The sequence below is a fragment of the Rhinolophus sinicus genome, linkage group LG11, assembly GCF_036562045.2.
Source record: "Rhinolophus sinicus isolate RSC01 linkage group LG11, ASM3656204v1, whole genome shotgun sequence".
NCBI lineage: Eukaryota > Metazoa > Chordata > Mammalia > Chiroptera > Rhinolophidae > Rhinolophus > Rhinolophus sinicus.
Window position 1 is genome coordinate 691,840 of NC_133760.1, and position 25,064 is coordinate 716,903.

The following is a 25,064-nucleotide window of genomic DNA, read 5'->3' on the forward strand; positions in this document are numbered from 1 at the left end:
GGCAGGGATGCCAAGACAGGCTTGCACTTGGAACCTGGAGCGCTGCCTCCTTTCCCGCAGCCACCTCCGACTTCTGTTCTGCGCCAGTGCGCACGCGCGGACTCAACGGAGACTCTCGTGCACAGACCACAACTTCCAGAGTGCTCGCCGCCGCCTTGGACCACTGTTCTGAACCAGTGCGCATGAGCGGACTCAGCGGCGCCTCGCGCGCAGGGACCACAATACCCAGGGTGCCCCGCGCCCCTGTCGCTACGGCTGTCGCCGAGACCAAGATGGCCGGGAGTAAGTGAGGTCGCCGCAGGCGCGATGAGCCGGGCGGAATCCCGGGCGGTGCGGGTGTAGGGCGCGGCGGAACCCCAGGGGAGGCGGTGGGGTCGGGGCCGGAGGGAGATGCAGAAGTCACGAGAGAGTTCCTCCAGGGCAAGGGTGGCGCGAGGTGGTTAGAGGTCAGCGGGGACATCCCCTGCAGAGGTGACCATCCCGGCTCACCCCTCCAGGATTCGCTGCCTTCTTCAAGAATGCCTGGGCCAAGGAACCGGTGCTGGTCGCATCCTTCACCATCGGGGGCCTCGGTGCGTGAGCGCGAAAGTGCATCACCCCAACCGACTTCCCAGCCTTACCTCCTCCACCCGCCTCAGAGTTACCATTGCCCCCCATTAGCGGTCTGTCCCATACCCCCAATGCCTCCTCGCTACCCTCAACATTCTGTGTACCCACCAGTGTGTATCCACCCCCACGACGTGCCCTTGCCTACCTCCATTCTTAATATTATGACCCCTTCACCATCCCACCCCACCCCATACATACCCACCCAAGAGGTCCATAATCCCACAAGGAGAGGTTCTGCACCCCGGCTGTGCGTTGAAAACACCTGAGCCATAAGAATAATGATAATGTCCGATTCCTACCCCCTTTCACCATCACTCCCCACCAGATTAGTTGAGTTGGGTGGGGGGGAGGTTGTGACCGAGGAATTTGTATCTTGTGAAAATCCCCCAGTGATTCTAAGTGTGCCGCCTTTATTGAAAACGGCTTTAGAACAGGATTACGCATATTTGAATGTGCATTGGGGTGGGCGTGTGTGTGTGTGTGTGTGTGTGGGGGGGGGGGTGGTGTCTTGTTAAAATGCAGGCTCTGATTCAGTAGGGCTGGAGCCTGGAATGATGCATTTGTAACAAGTTCCCAGGTCTTGTCAATACCGCTGATCGGGCAGGGCACATGTTAAGTTTTTGTTTATTTTTATTAAAGTTTATTGGGGTGACAATTGTTAGTAAGGTTCTTAGAACACAGTTGTCCCATACGGCAACCACGGGCCACATTGGCCACTGAGCACTTGAAATGGGGCCAGTATGAATTGAGGTGGTACATGTTACACTCATGTAAAGTACACACCAGATTTCAGATTTTAATATGCTAAAAAAATTAAATACTTTAGTTTTTGTCATGTTGGTATGTTGAAATGTTTGGGATATGCCAGGTTAAATATATTTTAAAAATTAATTTGTATGTTTTAACTGTGACATGGCTATTAGAAAATGTAAAAGTACCTGTGTGACTCATATTTCTATCAGACACTGCCAGCTTAGAACATTCCTTTATGTGCCCTACCCCACACCCCTGGTCTCCTGGCTCCCACCATGGATGGACTGTAATTTCTCAGATTGTTCCTTGTACAACCCTTTCCCTCAGTTTGTAACCATTTGTTACATTCCCAAGACATACCCTCCAGTATGCTCCATGCCACCCACACTTCTTCCCTCCTCTGTGCCCTCTAGGTCCCACATATCTGAAAGTGCTTGGCTCGAGCCCTACCTCCAAAAAGTTACAAACCCTTCTGACAAATGCGGGTCCTAGTGTGTCAAGGGGCCTCCTGGAGGTGCTGTACCTCCTGCTTCCCTCCCCCATGCACTTGATCCCCTCACTTTGCCAAGGTTCAGCTTCTGCTCACCTTCCCCCCGGCCCCCCCAGCCAGCCTTCCCTGGTCCTCACCTGTTTCTCTCCACAGCTATAATTCTGCCCCCTCTCAGCCCCTACACCAAGTACGCTGCCAGGATCAACCAGGTCACACCCTACAACTACCCAGGTGAGTGGGGGCCAGGGCAGGACCAACAGGGCCTGTGATGCTGGGAAGGGTAATGGTGGGCAGGTCTTTCCTCAGCAGGGATCTGAGATTCTGCAGGGCCGTCTGGATTTTTGGGGGGAGATGTAATTCACATGCTGTGAAATTCACTTTCTGTTCATTTTTTGCACTATTTCTGTTGTGGTTCCAGATTTCATTCCCTTTCTGGGTTCCCATCTCTGTTGCTTTCTGGATTTTTGACTTTCTGGGTCTCGAACTCTCCAGGTCTCTGTCCTGTTTCCTTATCTCTGTTGGATCTTTTTCTCAGAGTCTCTTTTCTGCATCAACCTCTCTTTGGTTTCCCAAGTCTCTAGGTCTGCATCTCTGACTCTTACTCTCCTGGCTTATCTCTCCCCTGGGGTCCCATTTCCCTCTTTGAATGTAACTGACAGACGAGTGCTTCTCTGCGGGTCCCTGGAGATGTGCTGGTCTCAGTGGCCCCCTCCTGTCCCACAGTGCCTGTCCGGGATGATGGGAACATGCCCGACATACCCAGTCACCCCCAGGACCCCCAAGGCCCAAGTCTGGAGTGGTTGAAGAAACTGTGAGCAGCTCCACTGACAGGGAGGAGGCCCCCAGCCGTGGCCCCCAATAAAAATGTGAAAACCAACCCGAGTCTGAGGGTGTGTGTGATTAGCGGTGGGAGCAGCAGACAGTGGTCAAGGCAAATGTGGGGTCAGTTTATTGAGGGGGGGGGTCAGTCAAAGGGAGGGCTGGCTAGGGTGGGGTAGGGCAGTAGTTTGTCTGGCCCCCGAGAAACCCAACCCGAGTCCAGGGCCTCGTCCGTTTCGAAGCCAAAGTCTTCCTCGACCTTAATCTGGGGAGAGAAGAGCGAGGTGTGAGTAGGCCTGGGATTAGAGAAGGCCCTCGGCCCCGTTCCTGCTTTCCCAGGCCAGACAGCCTCCAGTGTGCGTCTCAGCGAGTGTCCCAGAGACCCCAGGTCCACGGGTCTCCAGCTTCTCATTTTACCCACATCTCTTCTACCCATCATCTCCCATCTTTCCTTCTCCTCCCCACAGCTCCTCCAGGTCTTCCGTCCTCCTTTCCACCCAAGCCTTACTGGCGTTTTCCAACTTTCTCCTTCCCTGCCCAACCCAACCTCCTCCAACCCTTCCTGCTTTACCGCCTTTCTCCAGCTTTCCTAGCCTGCCCCCCGCCTGCTGTGAAGCCCACCTCTCCCCAGCCTGTGGGCTCCAGGACTCTCCCACCTGCACAGGGGCCAGTTCTGCAGTCAGCACAGCTCCTGCTCGGCGTCCTTCCCGGGGCGCTCGCCGCCTTTTGCGCCCACTGGGCCCCTCGCCGGGGGCTGGGCTGCTGGGTTCTGGGAGTGCAGGTGTCCTTCTGGGTGGGGACAGCCCCTCTTTCTCTGGAGGCTCATTCTCAGTATTGCCTGGGGTGGGGGCATCTGTGCCCTGGCTGCCCTCGTCCTGGTAGGGAGACATGAGGCAGGTGAAGGCTGTGTCCTGGGCTCCCCACTCACCCAGCCCCCCGGAGACTCCATGCTCACCTCCAGCACAATAGTGAACTGGCTGGCGCGGTAGTCATCGCCATAGGAGTCCAGCACTCTCATGAGGAACCTGCGCCCAGAGGGAGAGAAGCTGCCAGGGGACACTTTGATCTGGAGGTCCAGGAAAGGAGCACTCGACAGCCCAGCTCTGACTCCTTTTGAAGCCTAGGTGTCCTCGACCCAGTAGGTTCCAAGCTCCAGGGTCTGAGAGACCCAGGTGCCAAGCACTTGACCAGCCAGTGGGACTTTGGGCAAGACGAGGTGACCTATGCACCTCAGTTTTCTGTTTGTCAACAGGTGATGAACCCCAACTGAGCTGACTGAGTGACACTGCAACTAGATCTCTCTAAAGCTCTCAGTGGGATATTGCCTCAGTAAATGTTCAAATGTAAGTTATTACCTTGATTAGTAACTAAAAGTTGAGAGAGATGTGTGCAAAGCACTCCAGGAGCCCTCACCTCTTATTGATTTGATGACATCTTCTCTGTCTCTGTCCCTGCTTCTAAAAGCTTTTTGGATTTTTGTTTTAAGCTCTAACAGATTGAATGCTACTGGTGAGCCAGCAAATCAGAAAGTCCTAATAGGTCAAAAAGTAGGAAAGAAGATGGATAGTACCTGATTGGAACTTAAAAAGGATGGTAGGGAAGGCCTCACTGGGAAGGTGAGAGAGTGGCAGGAAGTTCTTGGCAGAAGGAACAGCAAGTGCAAAGGCCCTGAGGCCAGCGCTTGTAGGCTGAGGAGACGGGTGTGATGGGCCATCTGACATAGGGCCTGGTTGGTTGGTGTAGGAACGTTAACTTACTCTGAATCAGGTGTGACCCCTGCAGGGATTTGAGCAGAGGAGTGATGTGGCCTGTCTTACATTTCATTTTATTCATTTTTTGCTTGTGGTAATATATACATATCATAATATTTACTGATTTAACCATTGTTAAGTGCACAGTTCAGTGGTATTAAGTACATTCACACTGTTGTGCAGCCATTACCACCATCCATCTACAGAACTTTCGTATCTTTCCAAAGTGAACCTTTGTCCCATTAAATAACTCCCCATTCCCCTGCCCCAGCAACCACCAGTCTCTTGTCTGTCTCTACGATTTGATCATTCTAAGTACATCACGTGGAGCCCTTCAGCATAAGGCCTGTTCTCCCCATTTTGCCATGATGGGGACATAGTGAGAGGCAGCATCAGCATCAGATCCTGGGGAGACTAGCCCCAGAGCTCACACCCCCTCCTGGTCATGGTGACCTGAGCTGAGGCACTGAGCTGAGCTCATCCTGAGAGCTCCCGTTTACTCCTCAGCAGCTTTGCAACTTTGGTGTTACCCTTAGGGCTAAGAGAGGGGATGTCGCTTGCTCAGAGTCATACAGGAAAACAGTGCAAGAAAGTCTGTGACTCTAAGATTCGTGCTTCATTTGCTGCATGTCCCATGCAAAGGGAGTACACCCGCTCCCCCCAGAACCAGAACCAACTCTTTCCAGAAAGACCCAATTCCACTCCTGGTCCCTGCTGGCCTCAGGCCCCACCCTTTCTGGCCCTGCCTCCTTCTGACAGCCTAGCAGACGGGGAAGGTGGTGGAGAAATGGCAGAGGCGGTGGAAACAAGATTTGGGAGAAGGGCACACGGGCCCAGAGCGGGCATGCAAGGGGTTACCTGCGCTCTTGCTGCAGTCTCCGTGTTATCCTCTGTACCTGATGGAGCCTGTTCAGGACCCTCTCGTTCACCTGCAGGACGTGAGAGGGCACAACTCAGCTGGACCCTGCTCATACCCCCAACAGACAGTGAGTGGAGCCCTTGCTGTCAACCAGGGTGCGGGACAAAAGACCATCTCATGGTCCATAAGGGGCTGTACCTCCTGTCTGATTCCAGGGAGTGCACCCAGACCTCCCACTAAATGGTGACACCCTTCTGCATGGCTCCCAAGCCAGGACGCCACCCACCATCCAGTCCCATCAGCTCCATTTTCCTCATGACACTCATTGCTTTATATCCCATCCCCATACTCAGTGTGCTGTCTTGTCTCACCCACTAGAGGAAGAGACGAGAGAAGAGTCTGGGGTGAGCTGAAGGATGGGGGGTGGAGGGGAGCAAAAGCCATCTAGTAACAGACACACAGTATCTGGCCTAAATAGCATTGGATTTGGTTTACCTTCATATTATCTACTTCCATACATATACACACATATACATATATAAACTAAGTTACAAATAGCGCTGCTAAGAACATCTTGGTAACTGTCAATGTTTCCTACGCTGGGAGGACTGAGGAGTGGAGCTGTGGCCACAGGCCCTGTGGAGGTTCAGTTTTGGTGCGGGTTCTGGGAACTATAACACCTGGAGCCAACCCTGCTCAAAGCACCCCCACTGTGCCCACAGCCCTCAGCCTGGCCTTCAAAGCCATTTCGCCTCAGGCCCTCCAACATCCCGTCCAACCAGACACCGCTCATACCCTGACGCTCCTACTCATCTTAAGACTCGTCTCAAGCATCACTTCCTTAGTTCTCTAACTCTCCCCCTCCTCTCCATCTCCCGGACTCCTGACAACCACTACACCAGCCTCCCCCTTCCAGAATCCCCAGCACCACTGTTAGGGGTTGAATGGTGTCCCCCCAAAAAGGTGTGTTGGGTCCGAACCCCCAGGACCTCAGAATGTGACCTTATTTGGACATAGGGTCTTCACAGAGGGAATCAAGTTAAATGAGGTCATGAGGGTGGGCCCTAATCCAACATGACTGGTGTCCTTATAAAAAGAGGAAAATGGGACACAGGCACGGAACAGCAAAGGTTGCCAGCAGACCACCAGAGGTTGGGAGAGAAGCATGTGTGCAGCAGATTCTCCCTCATCGCCCTCAGGAGGACCAATGCCGCGGACACCCTGATCTCGGGCTTCCCGCCTCCAGGACTGTGAGACAGTGCATTTGTTGTTACTTAGCCACCCTGTTTGTGCTGCTCAGTTACAGCAGCCCTAGCAAACGAACACAACCAAGTTCAGAGTTGTTCAAATAGCCAGACCTGATCCAGGTCCCTGCCCTGTGTGAAACCTTTCATTAGCTCCCCCTCAGCACACACAAAAAATCCAGATTTCATGTCCTGGTGTTCATGGCCTTTCAAGATGTGGCCCGGCCCTGCCTACTGCTCCATCCTTATTCTCACCAAGGAGTGCAGTGGTTCAGTAGAGAGAACCTGATGGAGGGGAGAAGGATCCAGGGAGATTCAAGAGGCAGAATGGATAGGAGTGAGGAGTGACTGATGGCAGAGTCATGGGAGACCTGAAGAGCTTAGTCTTTGACCTGTAATGGGTGGGGAGTAGGAGAGGCACCTGTGAGGTATCAGGGAGCTGATCTGGGCTGTTCGGGAAGCTCCTAGACAAGACAGCTCTCCAGGTGCCTTGCAGGGCCTGAGGCTTAACAGGTGCGGAATAAATGAATAATGAATGAATAAATGATTCCTTCAACTAAACAAGCCTGGGCATATGAACAGGCACAGACTGTGAGGGGGTGGAAATTTAGGCTAGGGGACCCCACAACAGGGGAATCCGCACTCACCTACCTGCTCGATCTCCCGGCAGCGCCGACCTAGCGCCTGATACTTCCTGCGATTTAGTTCCCGCTGGCGCCGCCGCCGGCCCCGGGCTGCCTCTTCCTCTTCGTCTCGCTCCCGGAGCCCCGAGCCGCCCAGACCCCCGGACACGAACTCCACTTCTGTTTCAAGCTCGCTCTCCAAGATGTGACCACCAAACAGCGGAGGCAGCGCCAGCTCCGACCCTGGCGGCGCTGAGAACTCTTCAAAGCCCACGGCTGCCATGGTCCTGTAGGGTTGGGGAGATTAGGGAGCCTCACCCCTCTGCCCCCAGTCCCTCCTCCCTCAGACCCGCGAGTCCGGGTCCCCAGCCCCTCCTCCCCCAGATCCAGGAGTCCAAGCCCCCAGACTCTACCTCCCCGAGGATCCAGGGAAGTTCAAGGCCCCAGGCCTCCAACCTCTAGATCTCTAGCTTCCTCCCGCAGGATGCTCGAGTACAGACCCCAGTCCCTAAAAAGTTCTAAGCCAAAACAGTTGCATGAACTACAATCCCCATCAGCCCTCAGGGTAAAGCGCGGATGGTTGTATATTATGCAGCCGCAATGACTTTTGGGATTGGCAACTTTCCCCAAAACCGCTTACCCCTCTCTCTGCTCCAGTTCCATATCTCCCCCGCTCCCGGCGTCCCGGGCCTGAGAGCTTTCAACCTCGCAAACCTTTGGGCTAAGTCGTTCGCAAAACTACCCGTCCCATCAGACTTCACGGCCAAGCATCCGGGAGGCCGCCGCTACGCCTCCCGGGAGTTGTAGTTGCTTATTTCCGGCCTCGCTCCCTTCAACCTCCACCCCGAGTCTCAGCTGAAAGGCCTTGCTTTGTCGTCTAACGTCGCCACCAATCGTCTGAGTTGACCTCGTCTTTATTTTTGTCTCGGCATCCTGTCGTCCAACTACGGCAATTCTCCGTTTAGCAGGCTCAGTCCTCGACGGGTTGTGAGCCGGTTGAGTCCCCTCTCCCCGCGCCTGCTCACCCCTTCTCCGTGTAGCGGCAGGTGCTAATAAAGTTGTTGTTCCAAACGCGGTCCTGAATAACCTGGAGCGGAGGCCAATCTGGGCGCAGCTTCGCCTCCACAGCGTCTCGAGGGTGCGGCGTCATCAGTGAGCGTCGACCTGTGTTGGAAGCTAATTTACTAGGAACCGTCGTGCGAGGGGGGAAGTGGTGAGTGTGATGGAGACGAGGGGAGGGCGGGAGGTTGGATCCCTGTGTCTGGGAGGATGGCCTGTGCAAGGACAAAGGCAGGCCTTACTAGACTGATGACCCAAAGGTCTCCTGTGCTTTTGCAGTTGTAGGGCTCTGGGGATAAGGCAAGAGCAATAATGTTCTCTGCCCTCTTAGAACGTTTTGCTTGGGGACACAGGCTTAATCAAGTAATTACTTAGATCATCACAAGAGCGTGAAGCGCCGTGGGCTACCCACAGGGCGCGCGGGTGTGTCACCAAGAGTGGGGTGCGTGGATCAGGGAGCTGGTATATAAGATGAGAACTGAAGGCTGAGGAGGGGCTGAGCCGCCAAAAAGTGAAGGGAATAGGTTGGTAGGCTAAGGAAATGTGAGGAGGACTTGGGGGCGAAGGGGATAGTGGCAGAGGTTGGCTGGAATGAAGCGAGGTCATTGAACCTCCTCCGTGCCCGGTGTTGTGCTGGGCACGCAGGCCAGGAAACAATGAATAAAGCTGGCACAGTCCCTGTTCTCACAGAAAGTTTGGCTTAGGGGGGAAGATGGGCATTAAACAAACTGTTAGAAATTTAGAGGATCTTAAGTGTTGAGGCCAACTCAGAGGCGCGTAGGTATGTAATAGGATCTAGTTTGACAGTCAGAGAAGATCTGCAGTGCAAGAAATAATGTTTATGCCCCCACCTGAGGAATGAAAAAATAATATATTCAGAGACCTGGAGAAAGGAGACCATAATGTGGTGGTATAAGGAATAAATAAAGTTGTTCGTTCATTTACCAAGTACTTCTTGAGTGCTTAGTATGTGCTAGACATTTTGCTAGACAGTGGGGATATAGCAGTGAGCAGACAGATATGGTCCCTGGGTCTGCTTACAGTTTGGTGGGGGAACAGAGAAAAGAGGACATGAAGACACTTGAGTCATATATGGGGAGAGAGGGCATGTTCTTTAAAGAAAGGAAGAGTTCCTCTTAGAGAAAGTGAGTAAGGGGAGTTTTAGAGAAAGGCATATGTGAGGTGATAAAGGGCATTTACAAGGAAAAATGGTGTCTTATACAGAGCAGTGGGTGTAAAGGGGACATTGTGTCTTAGGAAGAGAGGAGGATATGAGGGGAGACTGATCTCATAGAGCCGGACACCCAGGGGTCTCACACCGGCATGCCAAGGGCCAAACCTGTCCTGCAATCTCCTGTTTGGTCTAGCCCATGCCGTGGTGGTTTGTTTGGTTTGTTCTTAATTTAAATTACCCATTTAAATGATAAAAACAAACTTCAAACTGGGAGATTCCATGAAAAGATTCTGAATTTCTTACTCCTCTTGAAAAAATATTAGAAAACCTGGCAACATGGAACCCACATTCCCACTGGCAAGGCATGTCTACCGCTGAGCACGACCTCGCCTGTACACGGGGCTTGGGAGGGAGAGAATAAGAGGGTTCTTATTCTTTATGATAAGAGGGAATAGAAAAGCCTGAGAGGGAGACGGAGACACAAGCAGCAATCCTCTGATTCTCCAGGCTCCACTCCTGATTGCCCAGCCCTCAGCCTGCCTCACTCACCTTTTCACCCATTTAGCCTATGAGCATTGAAGTTTGCGGCCTCTGTTTGTATCCTTTAGAGGAGGGTGATGTGGAAGGGGAGGGAATGAAGAAGGGGATTTGATTTGTGCAGAGAGGAGAGGGACAGAAAGAAGAAAATAATGCTTATTAAAAAAAAGGAGGACAGAGTGATGGGGATTGTACTTTGTGGAGGAAGCACTTTTCTCCTGTGGGGCTCCCAGAAAACACTGATATTTTTACAGCCCTCGGGGTAGGTGAGACTGCTCATGGCCAGAGGTGATCAGCCTGGGGACTCTAGACATATGAGGCCGGTCTGGTTGCCCTGATGGCTGAGGAGATCAGTAGTTTAGGAAATCTGTCACCCATTTGGGGCCCCAAAATTGGGGGTGGGGGCAGGCTCTGTTATAGGGAAAACAAATGAGAGGTTGCATCTAATCAAGGGGAGATGTGTCTTTTAAGCCTTAGCGAGGTGGTGGCATGTAGGGTGTGCTGTGTCTTGTCCAGTGACATGAGCTGGACAAGTGAGAGGGTAGTTGGTATGAGTTATGGCTGGTTTTCATCTAGGTTCTGGGAGGTTTGTTCAGCGATTAATTCAGGAGATGTTTATCGAGCATCTACTATGTGCCAGGCACAGTTAGGAAGCTGCAGAACAACAAATGAAAACAGCTGTCCTTGTGGCGCTTGCGTGCCAGTGGGTTGATGAGGAAAGCCCAGGGCCTTTTGCAGGGGAAGCCCCTCCCAGCAATGAGGGGGAACCCTGCTTCCCCTCCCTCCCCCACAGGCCTCAGGATGTCTCTGGCAGACGAGCTCCTGGCTGACCTTGAAGAGGCGGCAGAAGAGGAGGAAGGAGGAAGCTATGGGGAAGAAGAAGAGGAGCCAGCGATTGAGGACGTGCAGGAGGAGACGCAGCTGGACCTTTCCGGAGATTCAGTTAAAAGCATCGCCAAGCTGTGGGATAGCAAGATGGTGAGTGGGCAGTAAACGGAAGCTCCCAAGAGGGCTGGGCTGGGCAGTGGCTCTTCTTGAACAGTCCTGGGTGGTGACTCTCCTCTCCGGCCCCGACAGTTTGCTGAGATCATGATGAAGATTGAGGAGTACATCAGCAAGCAAGCCAACGCTTCAGAAGGTACCGTCTCCCCGCCCACTCGCCCTCACTTACCCACCCTGCTCTGCAGCCAGTGCCTGGGCTCTTTATGCTGTTTGTGACTCTGTCTCCCTCTCAGCCTTTTTCTGTGCCCTCTTCTTCTCTTCCATCCCAACCCAGCCCCCTTCTCCCCTAAAAAGATGTTACATTACAGCTGACACTCTATAGCTCTTGCTCTGTGCTCAGTGCTCACCCAGGACTTTTCACTAGGTTTCCTAGACTTAGGTGCATCACATGACCAGTTACAGGGGTTTTGCCATCAATAAACCTCTCATCTTACCTACTTCACGTTTTCTGTAAATCAATGTACTTTTTCCCTTAAATTTAGCTCAGGAGGAAAGTTATCGCTACTGTAAATAGGAAACTGGTATCATTTGGTAAATAAGAAGGAACCATAAACATACACGATTATTAAAGCATCACTTACAACCTCCTCTCACTGCCAACTTTGGGGAGCGCTGGGTTATCGCTTGACCACTCAGACCAGCTCTCAGAGGGTGATCCTGTTACACCCCCATTCTTCTTGTCAGGGTGGGGCTCTCATGGAATTTGGTGGCAGCAGGAAGCTACAGGAGGTTGTCGGGCACCGGGGTGGTATAGTCAGAGCAGAGTTTGGGGATACGCACTCTTTCCTGCCTTTCTTGAACATTTTTGAGGTACTCTGGGGCTAGGTGGAGCAGACAGGCCAGGTCCCAGACAGTTATTGGTGGGCGGTGCCTGATGGGAGGGATGGAGCTGGGGATACTAGAGGCGCAAGAGTGGCTGGCTGACCCTGCCTCGGGTCAGGGAAGAACTGATACGTGGATTGGATGTTGAAGCACGAATATGCACACCAGGCCAACGGTGGGGGCACATGTGCCCAGGGAAAGAGAGCTGTGCGTGCAGAGCCTCAGATATGGGGGAGGCTGAAGAAGGTTCCAGATCCTGTGGGGTTTCCAATGCCAGGCTGGGAACTTCTTGATCCAGAGAGCCATGGGGAGCCATAAAAATGACATTTCTTATGTTGGGACAGGCTCAGGGATTAAGTCAGACCCCATCACACCCGGTGTCTGGTGGGAAGGTGGACATGAAACATCTCCAAAGCAGGTGGTAATCGTGTCTAATGGGTGTGGCAGGAGTGCTGCGAGAGCAGAGGAGACATCTGACCCTCCCGAGAGGCGAGAGGCGAGGGAAGGGTTCTTTGGCGCCTTCTGAGTCTTAAGGACATGGAGGCGTTTGCATGTCAGGGTTGAGAACACGGGCTCTGGAGTCAGATATCAGGTCTGCCACCTGCTGGCTCTGTGACATCAGGCCTTGTCTCTCCGTTTCTTAATTTAACACCTACCTCCCTGGATGGTGTGGATAAAATAAGTTAGAACAATGTCAGCCGCTCTGACTATGGCTCTTGGTAATACTATCATTGTCACCATTATTAATATCTTTGGTGATTATTAAAGCCCAAAGAGAGTTTTCCAGCAGCAGATATTAGGAAGGGACATAACAGAGAGAGGGAACAGCATGTGCAGAGGCCCAGAGGAGTGAAGCAGCCCTGAGTGTCAGGACACTGTCATCCGTCCCTTATGGCTAGAATGTGATAAGAACAGGGTGGTGAGGAGAGGATGGGGCTGGAAGGTGAGGCCAGACCGCGGAGTTGGTCAGTGGGTTGATGTCCGTGGGGCGACTCCAGGTACCATTTTGGGCATGGAGTGGGGGGGCGTACAGCCACAGGAAACAGACACAGTCCTTCTCCTTGCAAGGCCTTGGACGTCAGCCTGGGGAGTTTGGCCGTTAGCCCCAGGGACGTGGGGAGCCCTGGGAGCGGGTGCGGGCCTACGCTCCTTCCTGGGAGGGTTTAGTTCTAGGGTGAGATGGGGTCAAGTCTAGATTGGCCTGGAGGGAGAGAGACAGGAGGTTTGCAGACACATGTACCCTCCCTCAGTTGACGCTTCAGCCCCCCCTACTCCTGTCCAGCCATATTGGCAGTCTCCCCCAGCCAACGGGCCCAGGAGGGGTGGCTGCTGGGGAGCATAGCCCACCAGGCTGTTTTTCACCCTCAGTGATGGGACCAGTGGAGGCGGCCCCTGAATACCGGGTCATTGTGGATGCCAACAATCTGACCGTGGAGATCGAGAACGAGCTGAGTGAGTAAGGGAGGGGCAAGCAGAGATGACCCTGCCTGGTATCCCCGAGGGAGGCACAGGCAGCATTCCCGGCCGCCTTTTCCCCTGGCCTTTCTCAGGGTCCTGCCCTCAAACCCCTTCTATTAGCCTGAGTCCAGGTTCAGCTGCTCTGACAGTGGCTTAAATAGCAAGGAAGTGTATTTTCCTCTCCTGTGAAAGTCCAGGTGAGCAGTCCAGGCTGGTGCCCTGATGTAAAAGCCTCTGGGGCCCACTCTCTTTGCATCTTGTTAATCAGCCTCCTGTTTCATGGCACAAGGTGACTGCCCACCTCCAGCCATCACCTCCACATCCCCACCAGCAAAATGGGGGAGAGGAGGGCACAATTTTCTTTTTTATGGGGGTGACCTGGAAGTTGCACATATCACTTGTAGATCAGAACTCATCCAGCAGTGAGGGAGCCAGGAAATGCAGCCTTTGCGCTGGGTGTCCGTGTGCCCAGCTGGGACTCGGGGGTGTGGTTACTAAGGGAAGAAGGGGACCTGGATGTGGGGGACAGCCACCAGAGTCTGCCTGTCCCCTCATCAGACTCCCATCTTTGTCCACCTCAGACATCATCCATAAGTTCATCCGGGATAAGTACTCAAAGCGGTTCCCCGAACTGGAGTCACTGGTCCCCAACGCGCTGGATTACATCCGTACAGTCAAGGTGAGTGGGGGGGAGGGGGGGCCCTCAGGGAGAACAGGCTCCTCGATCCCACCAGTGTGAAGGGGAGGCAGAGTCCCACTTTTGACCCCCGGCCTAGGGCAGAGGCTCCCCTCGCTCAGCTTTTGGCCTGAGATGGATGGGACCAAGGAGCAGGTGAATAAACTAGATGAGTGATGGTGGAGGTCCCAGCTGCCTCCCTTGCCGTCTCAGGTGTGGAGGTGCTGGAGAGGGGTGACCCATGGCCTAGCTGCTGTCAGCTGCCCAGCATGGGGGGTATGGTGCCTGGAAAGGATGTTCTCACGGCTCCTTCCCCAGATAGAGGGGTGGAGCTTGCAGAGGCCCAGAAAGAAGGGAGGGAGCTGAGGGGTGCCCCACTGCCCCGCCAGCACTTGTCCAGCTGTGGTTGGAATCTGAAGGCTGATGAAGGGGCAGCCAGGCAGAGATTCAGGGGAAGAAGTGTTAAGTGCCAAGACCCCGAGACAGTAACAAGCCCTGGCGGGTTCAGGGAATGAAAAATTAGAAGTGGTGAGGCGCAGCTGAAGAGGTCAGATCACATATGACCCCTAAGCCTGGGAGGGTCAGGCGCAAGTGAAGGCAGGGAAACCAGCAAGGAAACTCCTGTGTGCGTCCACGAGGTAAGGGCAGCGGCTGGGGACGTCCATGCAGGAGGAGGTGGGGTTGGATTTACACTCTGAGTCAGCCGAGCAGCAGGCCGGTTAGGCAGCGCTCATCCCTGGGTGGTCAGTTGCTCCGGTCTGTTTCTCGATCAGCCAGCGCAGGGCAGATGGTGCTTCTGCTTTGAGCAGTGCCATTCTCAGAGCTGGTAGGGGCAGGAGAATTACCCTATGTACAAGACCCCAGTTTGCCTAGTGTCCCCAGAAGAGACCCTGGCGGGTGCAGAAACAAGAAAAGGTCTAGAGCCCGCCTGAGTGTACGTGTCCCCCGTGGCCCCCCCATGGCCTTCTCACCACAGGAGCTGGGTAACAGCCTGGACAAGTGCAAGAACAATGAGAACCTGCAGCAGATCCTGACAAACGCCACCATCATGGTCGTCAGTGTGACTGCCTCCACCACCCAGGGGTACGTACCGTACCGAGCAGGGAGAAGGACTACAGCCTGCCTCAGCCCCAGCTAACAGGAGGCGGTGTTCTTGCGGTCCCAGTGGCACAGTTGTCAGTCTCATGAGGACAGTTCATTTCAATTCCACACGTGTTTAACGAGTGGCTCCGGCAAGCCAGGCTCCGTGCTGGGCTCTGGGGTCCCCTGTCAGTGAGGAGCCAGCCTCCCCCTCCAGGAGCCTAGAGTCTTGGGGGTTGAGGCAGAGGGTGAACCTGTAATCAGAAGTGACAGCAGGGACTTTGTTTGGGCTCCCTCATCGGCATCTGTGCCATGCCTAAGAGAAGGAAGGAACGGTCTTGAAACCCCCGAGCAGAGTCCTGTGGGATGGAGACCTCCTGCAGGCTGTCATCTTGTTCACCGAACAGATGATGACAGAGAGCCGAGTACTGTGCTGAGGACAGGGTTACAGAACTCAGCAAAGTAGAGGTGGCCCCGTCCTCGGCGCTCCTGTCTGGGAGAATGCAGGTGCACGCACAGGTCAAAGGCCAGAGGGCAAATGTTGGGTGCAGGGGCGGGGTGCCTACCAGAGTGGGTCTGATGGCTTTCTGGAGGAGGTGATGACGCGGCCTCAGGCAGGCACCAAGCTCTCCAGTCGGAGAACAAGCAAGCCCCTAGCTTGCCACTGCTGAGGGGCAGTTGTCCTGAAACTGCACACGTGCGTGTGTGAACACACAGCTGGGAGGACAGGGGCTCCCACACCAGTCAGGCAGGGGAGCCAGGAGAGGCCCAGTCCTTCCCAGCCACATGTTCTCTCCACCTCGCAGACAGCAGCTGTCAGAGGAGGAGCTGGAGCGGCTGGAGGAGGCCTGTGACATGGCACTGGAGCTGAGTGCCTGCAAGCACCGCATCTACGAGTACGTGGAGTCACGCATGTCCTTCATCGCACCCAACCTGTCCATCATCGTTGGGGCATCCACAGCCGCCAAGATCATGGGTGAGCTAGGCCGGGCACAGGGCCTCAGTGTTCTTCACAAGAGGAGGTGCTGGTCCTGGCCGTGTGTTGGGACTGAGGGCGGGTCCCCTCCTCCTTGGGAGCTCACTGCAGTGTCAGTGCTCAGCCCTCGGGCTCCTGGCCCCTTCAACTGAGAAACACCTGCTGGGGAGTTTGGTACAGCAGGTGTTAGTTAGCTCCGGCTGTCACAAAGACTGCAGACGGGCGGCTTCAACAACCCAGACTTACTGTCCCTTGTCCCGTAGGCTGGAAGTCTGAGATCAAGTCGTCGGCAGGGCAGGTTTCTCCTGAGGCCTCTGTCCTTCGCATGCAGATGGCCATCTTGTCCCTGTGTCCTCACATGGTCGTCCCTCTATGTGTGTCTGTGTCCTAACTCCTCTTCTAAGGACACCAGTCAGATGGGACTGGGCCCATACTATGATGTTGTGTCACCTTATCACGTGTTTAAAGGCTCCATCTCCAGATAGGGTCCTATTCTGAGGCACTGGTGGGGTGAGGTCTCCAACACAGGAAGTTTGGGGGTCTGGAGGCAGGTGTGTGCAGTCACAGGGTAGAAGGAAGCAGTGGTTTCAGGGCAGATAAACTCGAGTGTGGGTCCTGCTTCCCCTTCATTGACCTCACATCCTTGGACAGGTGGCCACATGTGCCTCAGTTTCCCCAGTGGTGTGCTAGGTTCCTACAGCTGCTGTAACAAGTGGCCACAAACCAAGCAGCTTAAACAGCACGGTTTATTATCTCCTGGTTCTGGATGTCATGAGTCCTCTGCAGGCCTCGCTGGGCTAAGGTCAGGGTGTGGGCACAGCTGTGTTCCTTTCTGGAGGGTCAGGGAGGAATCCTTTCCCTGTGTTTTCCAGCTTCTCGCGTCCCTTGCCTCGTGGCCCCTTCATCCATCTTCAGTCTCCTCTGTTGTACCTCTGACTCTGCTACAGCCTTTCTCTCCCACTTTCATAAGGACCCTGTGGGTACATTGAGCCTGGATCCTCCAGGATAATTGCCCATCTTGAGGTCATTAGTTTAGTTGTGTCTGCCAAGTCTCTCTGGCCCGAAAAGGCACCAGAGTGCAGGTTCTAGGTATTGCAATGAGCGTCTGTGGGGGTCCTCCTTCTGCTCCTGCACAGGTTACCACACTTGTGCTGGAGGCTTGTTTTAAGGATTCATTTGGTTGGTGAGACAGTTTCCCTAATCCTTAAAAACACCCAGCATTGGCCTGGCTCACAGACCCCATCAGAGGTAGGAGTATTTCCCGACAGCCCACTTCCCCTCCCCGCACCTGCAAACGAGCTCGTGGGGACCCCCAGTGATGCACACCGAGGCCCTGTGGCCCAACTCTGGGGTCGGGTTCCTGTTGGGCCATTTGCTCACTGTGCACCCTCAGAAAAGTTGCTTGACCTCTCTGAGCCTCCTCCAACTCCCCCCCTCAAATGCGACAGGCCCTCCCTGGCAGGGCCACCATGGGATCCAACCAGACACTCAAGGAAAGGCGTGCACACGGTGAGCCCCCAGACAAATGCCCCTGCCTCTTCTGACCCCTCTCCCACCCTCCCTCCTGCTGCAGGGGTGGCCGGCGGCCTGACCAACCTCTCCAAGATGCCCGCCTGCAACATCATGTTACTGGGCGCCCAGCGCAAGACGCTGTCAGGCTTCTCGTCCACCTCTGTGCTGCCCCACACCGGCTACATCTACCACAGCGACATTGTGCAGTCCCTGCCCCCGGTGAGCCTCAGCAGGTCCCCATCAGTCACAACTGACAACAGTGCTCAGGAACCTGGGGGACAGGGTCACACGGGTCTAAGAACAAGTTGACCGACGCCCTGTAACCCAAAGAACTCACCCTAAATCGCAAGGTTACGTCTGGCCAAGGCAACACCCCTTAGAGCCAGGCTAATTCTTCACTCCACACAGCTGCTGCTAACTAGTATTTTTATTATTAAGTGACACTTGTGGCTACGGGTTTTACATGTACCATCTTGCTGTTTCCCAAAACACAGGCCACCTCCCTTTCATGGCGCATAACATGGTTTTTAGTGCCATACTGCATGTTTTCTATTTTAGTCATAACAAACTATCTTTTTGGTATTTGATAATCTATCTGTAGCAATTCCATTAAGCTGTCTGTTGTCTGTGCAAACAGGGTTAAGTTCCTTAAAAGTAGGGAACTTCGATGATACTTTGTCACCATCACACGTATTACAGTGATACGTGGCATAAGGTTGAAACGCTGACAGGCAGAAATTGAGCCTGTGTTGGCTCAAGCTTTGGGAATTCAGTGATCTCATTGATTCCTTGCTTTAACTCAGCCTCCCTTTTCCATTCTTCCAGGATCTCCGGCGGAAAGCGGCCCGGCTGGTGGCTGCCAAGTGCACACTGGCAGCCCGTGTGGACAGTTTCCACGAGAGCACAGAGGGGAAGGTAAGGGTGTCTGTGCACATGGATCTGTGCTCTGTCAGGGGGCTCACGGCACATGAACCCCATCCTGGCAGGCAGGTGGGCGTGTCCGTCTGTGGCTCCCCGCCCAGGTCAGCTTTCCCTCCCCCTGGTGTATTGTTTCCTGTTGGTATTGCTCTAACAAAGGACCACGAATGCAATGGCTTAAAGCAACATGGGTTTATGATCACACAGTCCCATAGGCCAGAATCCAAAGTGGGCCTCCCTGGGTTAAAATCAAGGTGTCAGCAGAGTCCATTCCTACTGGAGTCTCAAGGAGAGGGTCCATCCCAGGCCTTTTCCAGCTTCTAAGGGCCACCTGCATCCCTTGCCTCATGGCCCCTCCCTTGTCTTCAGAGCCAGCAGCACAGCGTTTCCCGCCTCTGCCTCTGTCCTCACATACAACTCCTTTAAGGGCCTGGTGATGACCTTGGGCCCACACTGGTAGGTAGTCTAATACTGTCCTCATCTCAAGATCCTTAACCGGACACACCTGCACAGTCCCTTTTGTTTTGTTACGTGACATGTTCACAGTAACCAGGGATTCGAACGTGGACATCTTGGGGGTGGGGGGGACATTATATTACCTGCTGCACTGGGCTCTGTCCCCTCTGCCAGCACTGCTGTCATGCGGTAATTACTTAGGAGACCTGTTCCGTGGCAGACTTGCTCTGTGACAGGAGAGACGTTTTCTCGCTGTGTATTGTAGTCCAGGCATCCGCCTGGCACAGTGTTCAGGGCTTCAGTCTCTCTCACCACTGGTCTAGAGGCTGGGGAGTCAGGGTGAACGGCACAGACAAAACCCTGCCTGTGTGGTATTGATATTCTGGTTGGGGGGCAGTAGCAGGTAAAGCTGTGGTGTGTCCAGTGGTGCTAAGTAAATGCTAAGTAGAGAAATAAAGGGCATTGGGTGACAAGGGAGGCTGGCCTCAAGGAGGGCTTCTCTAGGAGGGGAGGGTTTCACGTAGACCTGAGTAAAGTTAGCAAACGAGTCACCTGGATACTGGGAAAAGAGGGAGTGGGCAGTGCAAAGGCCCTGAGGCTGGAGCTCGGTGAGCCTGGGAGAGGAGGCTGGCGGGAAGGGCAGACCATGGGCTTTTGTGCCTGATGGGGAGCTCGGCTTCAGCGGAGGTGCTGAGAAGGGGCTGATTTGGGGTCTTTCTTGAAGAAGAACCTCATGGGATTTGCGGGGTGAAACAGTGGAGTGTAGGCTGACCGACTCCCGGGTGTCCCCACTTGTGGAGGAGGTGGGGTGGGCAGGAGTTCTGTGTTTGAGAGGCTGATCATATCTGGGTGTCAAGGCGACAGCTGTTTGTGGGTGCAACCTTCAGAGGGGTCCAGGAGTCCCAGGGTCGTGGGTGGAGCTTAACCCTGGAGAGCCAACAGCTGCCGAGATCCTCGAGATCCTCGGGGCCAGGTACAGGGTGGGCCCCAGGGTAGGCACTGCGAAGGAGGGACGCTCCGCAGATGGATGGGCCGAGGGACAGGGCAGGCCCGACTCAGCTGCACAGAGCAGCTGCAGCAGCCTGCCCCCTGCACTCCCCCAGGTTGGCTACGAACTCAAGGATGAGATTGAGCGCAAGTTCGACAAGTGGCAGGAGCCCCCGCCTGTGAAGCAGGTGAAGCCACTGCCTGCACCCCTCGATGGGCAGCGCAAGAAGAGAGGTGGCCGCAGGTGGGGCCCTGGGGACCTGCGGGTGTGGTGGGGAGGGCAGGCAGGAAGGGAGGTGGCTTGCACTGACCCACCTGACTTCCGGGTGCCCCTGTCCCAGGTACCGCAAGATGAAGGAGCGGCTGGGGCTGACCGAGATCCGGAAGCAGGCCAACCGCATGAGCTTTGGGGAGGTCAGACCCCAATGACCATCACTGTGGGATCCCAGGGTCCCCTCCCCACCTAGCCCTGCCCCCTGCTGCATTCTTCCCTCCCCATCCTGTGGCCCTGCCCCCCTCAGACCCGGGCACCACCCCAGCATCCTCCCTATTTACTGGGCTGGGCTAGTCTCTTCCCTGCCCCATCCATCCAGCCCCAAAGGGATCTACACAACCCTCAGCACCAGGCCTTCGCCCTGAGGCTTCCTCGTCTAGGCACAGCAGGCCTGCCCAGCTCGCCTGCCCAGCTCGTCCCTTCCCACGCCCTGCCTGACATGCCTTTCCCCACACCGCGCCCCTACCAGTCTCATTATTCAAACACCTTCCTGGTCCCACAAGAACCAGCTCAGATGCCATTTCATCAGTGAAATCTGTTCTAGTTCTTGATATCACACACACACAACCCCTCTCACCTGTCAGCTGGGGGAGCAGTAATCCTCTTGTGGGCCCCCACTGTCACCGAGGGCCTCAGCAAAGCTCACTGCACTTGGGGCCCAGAAGGTGCCTGAACAGGTGCCTACAGGACTGGCTGAGTTGATAACGGGGTGACTGACTCCAGAATGCCTTCCCCTCCCCCAGATCGAAGAGGACGCCTACCAGGAGGACCTGGGCTTCAGTCTGGGCCACCTGGGCAAGTCGGGCAGCGGGCGCGTGCGGCAGACACAGGTGAACGAGGCCACCAAAGCCAGGATCTCCAAGACACTGCAGGTATGGCCAGGTCTGGGTGGGTTGGGGTGAGGTGGACAAGCGTGGAACAGCCCTGTCACAGCTGGGACTTCCCCTTCCCTCCCCTCCCCCCACAGCGGACGCTGCAGAAGCAGAGTGTAGTATATGGCGGGAAGTCTACCATCCGAGACCGCTCCTCAGGGACTGCCTCCAGCGTGGCCTTCACCCCGCTCCAGGTACCTGCCTGGCCTGCCTACTAGGGTCAGGAAAGCCCCTTCCCTTCCTGGGCTTCTGCTGCTTTGCCTGTTCACACGGGGTGGGGGGGTTGTTGTCAGGGGCCTGGTCGTCTCCCCATCCCCATTGTCTTGTCTCCCTTTCCTGCCTAGGGCCTGGAGATTGTAAACCCACAGGCAGCCGAGAAGAAGGTGGCCGAGGCCAATCAGAAATATTTCTCCAGCATGGCTGAGTTCCTTAAGGTCAAGAGCGAGAAGAGTGGCATCATGTCCACCTGAGGGGCAGTGCCCTGGGTGGCTGCCCACTGAAGGGACACAGAGGCCCCGCGAGTCTGAAGGGGTCGGGGTCACGGCTGGGAGGTTCCTGCAGGGAAAGCCACCCCACCACTGGCAGGCGCCCAGACTGTTCAGGGAGGTACGGAGGGAGGCCCAGCCCCCAGCACCAAGACTGCTGCCCCATTCCAGGGGGGCAGAGCCAGTCTTCACCACACCTCATCTTTATTTTAACTGGGAGAGGAGACACTGTTGGGAAAACTGCAATTAAAAGCACATTTCCAGGCTCTGTCCCTGGAAGTGACTGTCAGATACCTGGATGCCTGGAGGAGTCAACTGCTGGGTGCGGAGACAGCATGGGTTCCGTGGGTTCCACATGGAGGTGGGGGACTCCAGGGCCCATCCCTTCCTTGTCAGGGTGTCCCAGGAAGAGTAACACCCTCTCCATCCCCAGACCCCTCAGGGAACATCAGTCATTTGACACCCAAGTGATACGTCTGCTGAAAGCCCTGGCTTTCAAGGCAGGCTGACCTGGGTGGTCATGAGCAAGTGGCTTCCACACTCACCACGAGATTCTTGGGGGTGCTGAGCACTGGGCCGCTAACTGCACTGTTGTTATTTCCAGCCAGTGTTTGCTGGGTGCTTCCCCACGCTGTGCCAAGCCCGACTCAGGTCTAGCTCACTCACTGCTATAAATGCTCCTGCCAAATACATGAGAGGAGCCCTCAGTCTGTCTTGGGAAGTGGGTCCAGACAAGGCCTCCACTTTGGCTCAAAGGTGCAGGGCGAGGGGGTATGTGGAATACACAGGTGGGGAAAAGGCGGTCTGGCCGGGGAAGGGCTTAGGCAGTCCAGGCACATAGCCCGAGACCTCGGTTACCCTGCAAGGGCCAATTCAGGGAGAGTGCCGCCCCCAGCCCCATCTGCCCTGTGACCCAATCTGGGCTTCATAGTGACACCAAGGAGAAGGCCTGGGTCCCTTACCCCTCCCAGTTACTATGGGGCAGGAAGAAACTTGCCTCTACCCTCACGGTTCTTTCAGCTGGTCTAATAATCAAGTAGACATGAGACATATTAACAAGAACCAAATGTAACACATTATCTCTGATAATCTTTTACCATGGGCATGGCCCCTAATTCAATTTCCTCTAGATAAGGGAGGGAGAGAAGTTTCTCTTGAGTCTCGATTGATACCACTGAGGCACATACTGGGGTAGCTTATTCTGAACCCCACATTACCCAGGAGGTAGGTGCACAGGCGGAAACCAGCCCTGCAGGAAGGTGATTCCGCCTGTCTGCCTATCTCCCACTCTCCAGCGCAGCCTTCTCCCTGTGTCTGGTCAGATCTCCTTTTTTCTGTTCCTTTGTGGGCTTCCCCTGTCCCCACTCAGGGCCCCATGTGTGTGCATGGACCCCGGCCCCTCCCTCAGCCCAGGGCTCTGTCTCTGGACCTCAGGAGCCCTCTAAATCTGTCTCCAGTAGGTCAGAGAGTCTGGACATCTGGGAGCTTCCTTCTAATGGCCAAATTACCTCAGGTCCCATGACTATTTCTTCAGGTTTATCCCTGAGTCTAGATCAGCCTGTGTAAAAGTGACAGCCTTTACTGACCTCTGCTTAGGGGTCTGCCAGGGAAGGGCCCTCTGAGCACAGTTCCTCTGCATCCCCATCTCCCCTGGCCAGAGCGAATCTAATGGAGGTGGGGGGACCTCAGGAAAGAATCTCACCTGGCCCTGCCATCCTGTGTACATTTATAACCAAGATCCTTGAAGTTTAATATGGTTCAGAATTATCTGGAAGTCTTGTTAGAACGGGCTGCTGGTCCCAGAGCTTCTGATTCCATTGGTCTATGGCGGGGCTCAAAACTGCATCTTGGGTGATGTTTATGCTGCTGGTCCGGGAACCATCACTCTAGAAAATCCTATGTATCAGATTAGCTGCATGTTGGAATCATCTCAAGAGTTAAAAATCACTGCTATTTGGTTCCCAGCCCCCGAAATAGTGATTTCATTGGTCTAAGTATCTGGATTTTTTTTTTAAGCCACCCAGATGATTCTAATGTGCAGCCAAGTTTGAGAACCAGTGCTCTTGATTCTTACTCAAAGTGTGGACTGTGGACCCTCCGGTCACCTGGGAACTTGTGAGAAAAGCAGAATATGGGACTTCCTGGATCAGAATTTGCATTTTCACCAACCCCCAAGGGTTTCTAGAAAGTGAGAGGCACTGTCCTGTCCAGTGTCCACCCTTTGGATAGCAAAGCTCTAGACCAATAACTCTCAAGCTCTAATGAGCACAGGGAAGTTTGTAAAACTACAGATCTCTGGGTTTCACTCCCCAGGTTTGTGTGGGCCTAAGAACATTGAACTATTACAAGCATTTTCCCCTCCCTTGCCACACACGATTCCTATCAGTTCACACTTACATCCCCCTTGGATTTATCTGACTTTCCTCCACGTAGAGGAGATGGACAATGCTTCGAGGTTCATGGCCCAAGTTTCATGAAAGCACCCGTGCTTAGCAAGTCAACCACAAGTCATTCCTTGCATTCATTCATTCATTCATTCATTCATTCATTCAGCAAAGGGTTACTCTGCTTCCTGGGGATGCAAAATCCGGAGGGAGAAACTCAAATAATTATGACAAAGATGGCAGACATGCAAAAGTCAGTCCGTATGAACTGGGCTCACAGAGCACTCTGCACGGGAGGTGAGGAGGGAAGTCCCCCATCCCCCGCCCCGCGAAGACCATGGAGCTGAGATCTGAAAGACTAGGCATTAGGAGGTAACCATGGGAAGGTAAGCGTAATCTCATCTGTACCTTCTGCAGCATCCTTAGGACACCGAGGAAATGGAGATGCAAAGGAGAGTTGCTGTCCCACAGCCACGTAGCCATCAGAGGCAAGACAAAAACTCCATGCCTCCGTGGCGCTTCCCAATTAATTCAGCTATGCGTGGTGCCAGTGACTTGGGGCACTGTCTCCTGCGTCTTTCCCGCCTTCCTTCAGCAAGGACTGAGTCTCAGAGGTCTGCCAAACACAGGCACTTGGAGAAAGACGATGCAGCTGAGCGACAGGGACCTGGCCGGCACTCTAGGTATTCAGAGGGATGCGCCAGTTCCCAAGCCAGCCTACTATGCCGTTTCACACGTTTTAGGAGTATACTGCCCATTCACTACGCTATTGGACAAACCGGGATAAGTGATGACAGTGAGGGCCAACAAGGGGAAGGGATGGACCTTCTTGCCCACCTCCTACCCCGTGGCCAGGACAGGCCTAGGAGTTATTTTGATTGGCAAATGACTTCAGCTCAGCCCCCACTTTGAAGGCACCTGTCCCATCTCCCATTAAGTACGCGGTCTTTAACGCCCACTCTCCATGCCTTCCTCACCCACTTCCAGGACTAACCAATGGCTTCAGGGAAGAATAGTCCCCCACAACCAATTAAAAACAGCTATAAACTTGACGGACGACTTCCCTCCCCTGATCAGATTAACTCCTCCCCGCGGCCAATTGGCTTAAAGGAGGGAGGCGGGTACAACCAATCAGCACGACACAGGCCTGTTGATTGACGCAAGGGCCCTCGCGCTGGCATGTTGTGCCTTGAGGCGGGAGGAGGCGGCGGAGCGGAGAGGTAAACCTGAACCAATCCTAGCAA

The 25,064-nt window shown here is 54.5% G+C and overlaps 3 protein-coding genes and 1 long non-coding RNA gene across 6 annotated transcripts; 2 read left to right on the top strand and 2 right to left on the bottom strand.

Moving 5' to 3' along the window:
* Positions 1–125: 125 nt before the first annotated feature.
* On the top strand, positions 126–2,729 carry NDUFA3 (NADH:ubiquinone oxidoreductase subunit A3). The gene is made up of 4 exons (XM_019715929.2): positions 126–282; positions 498–572; positions 2,006–2,083; positions 2,576–2,729. Exons 1-4 carry the CDS (start codon positions 183–185, stop codon positions 2,665–2,667), a joined length of 345 nt encoding a protein of 114 aa, XP_019571488.1. The 5' UTR covers positions 126–182; the 3' UTR covers positions 2,668–2,729.
* Positions 2,730–2,778: 49 nt separating this feature from the next.
* On the bottom strand, positions 2,779–8,304 carry TFPT (TCF3 fusion partner). 3 transcript variants are annotated; one of them, XM_074315961.1, is made up of 6 exons: positions 8,174–8,304; positions 7,177–7,435; positions 5,281–5,351; positions 3,627–3,696; positions 3,328–3,546; positions 2,779–2,936 (listed from the first exon to the last, which is right to left on the bottom strand). In XM_074315961.1, exons 1-6 carry the CDS (start codon positions 8,296–8,298, stop codon positions 2,817–2,819), a joined length of 864 nt encoding a protein of 287 aa, XP_074172062.1. In that variant the 5' UTR covers positions 8,299–8,304; the 3' UTR covers positions 2,779–2,816. The 3 variants fall into 3 exon arrangements, with proteins under 3 accessions (XP_074172062.1, XP_019571486.1, XP_019571487.1); XM_019715927.2 differs by having other exon boundaries at positions 7,789–8,210; XM_019715928.2 differs by lacking the exon at positions 8,174–8,304 and adding an exon at positions 7,562–7,690.
* PRPF31 (pre-mRNA processing factor 31) lies at positions 8,218–21,729 on the top strand. The gene is made up of 14 exons (XM_019715925.2): positions 8,218–8,361; positions 10,712–10,896; positions 10,996–11,056; positions 13,111–13,194; positions 13,782–13,879; positions 14,853–14,959; positions 15,763–15,932; positions 17,506–17,663; positions 18,270–18,359; positions 19,922–20,049; positions 20,147–20,219; positions 20,823–20,951; positions 21,047–21,145; positions 21,296–21,729. The coding sequence occupies exons 2-14, from the start codon at positions 10,720–10,722 to the stop codon at positions 21,419–21,421; spliced, it is 1,500 nt and encodes a 499-aa protein (XP_019571484.1). The 5' UTR covers positions 8,218–8,361; positions 10,712–10,719; the 3' UTR covers positions 21,422–21,729.
* An 18-nt stretch (positions 21,730–21,747) lies between these two features.
* LOC141567703 (uncharacterized) lies at positions 21,748–24,885 on the bottom strand. Its single transcript, XR_012490521.1, has 3 exons — positions 24,229–24,885; positions 23,139–23,332; positions 21,748–22,116 (listed from the first exon to the last, which is right to left on the bottom strand). It is a non-coding gene; the product is annotated as an uncharacterized LOC141567703 (long non-coding RNA).
* Positions 24,886–25,064: the final 179 nt, after the last annotated feature.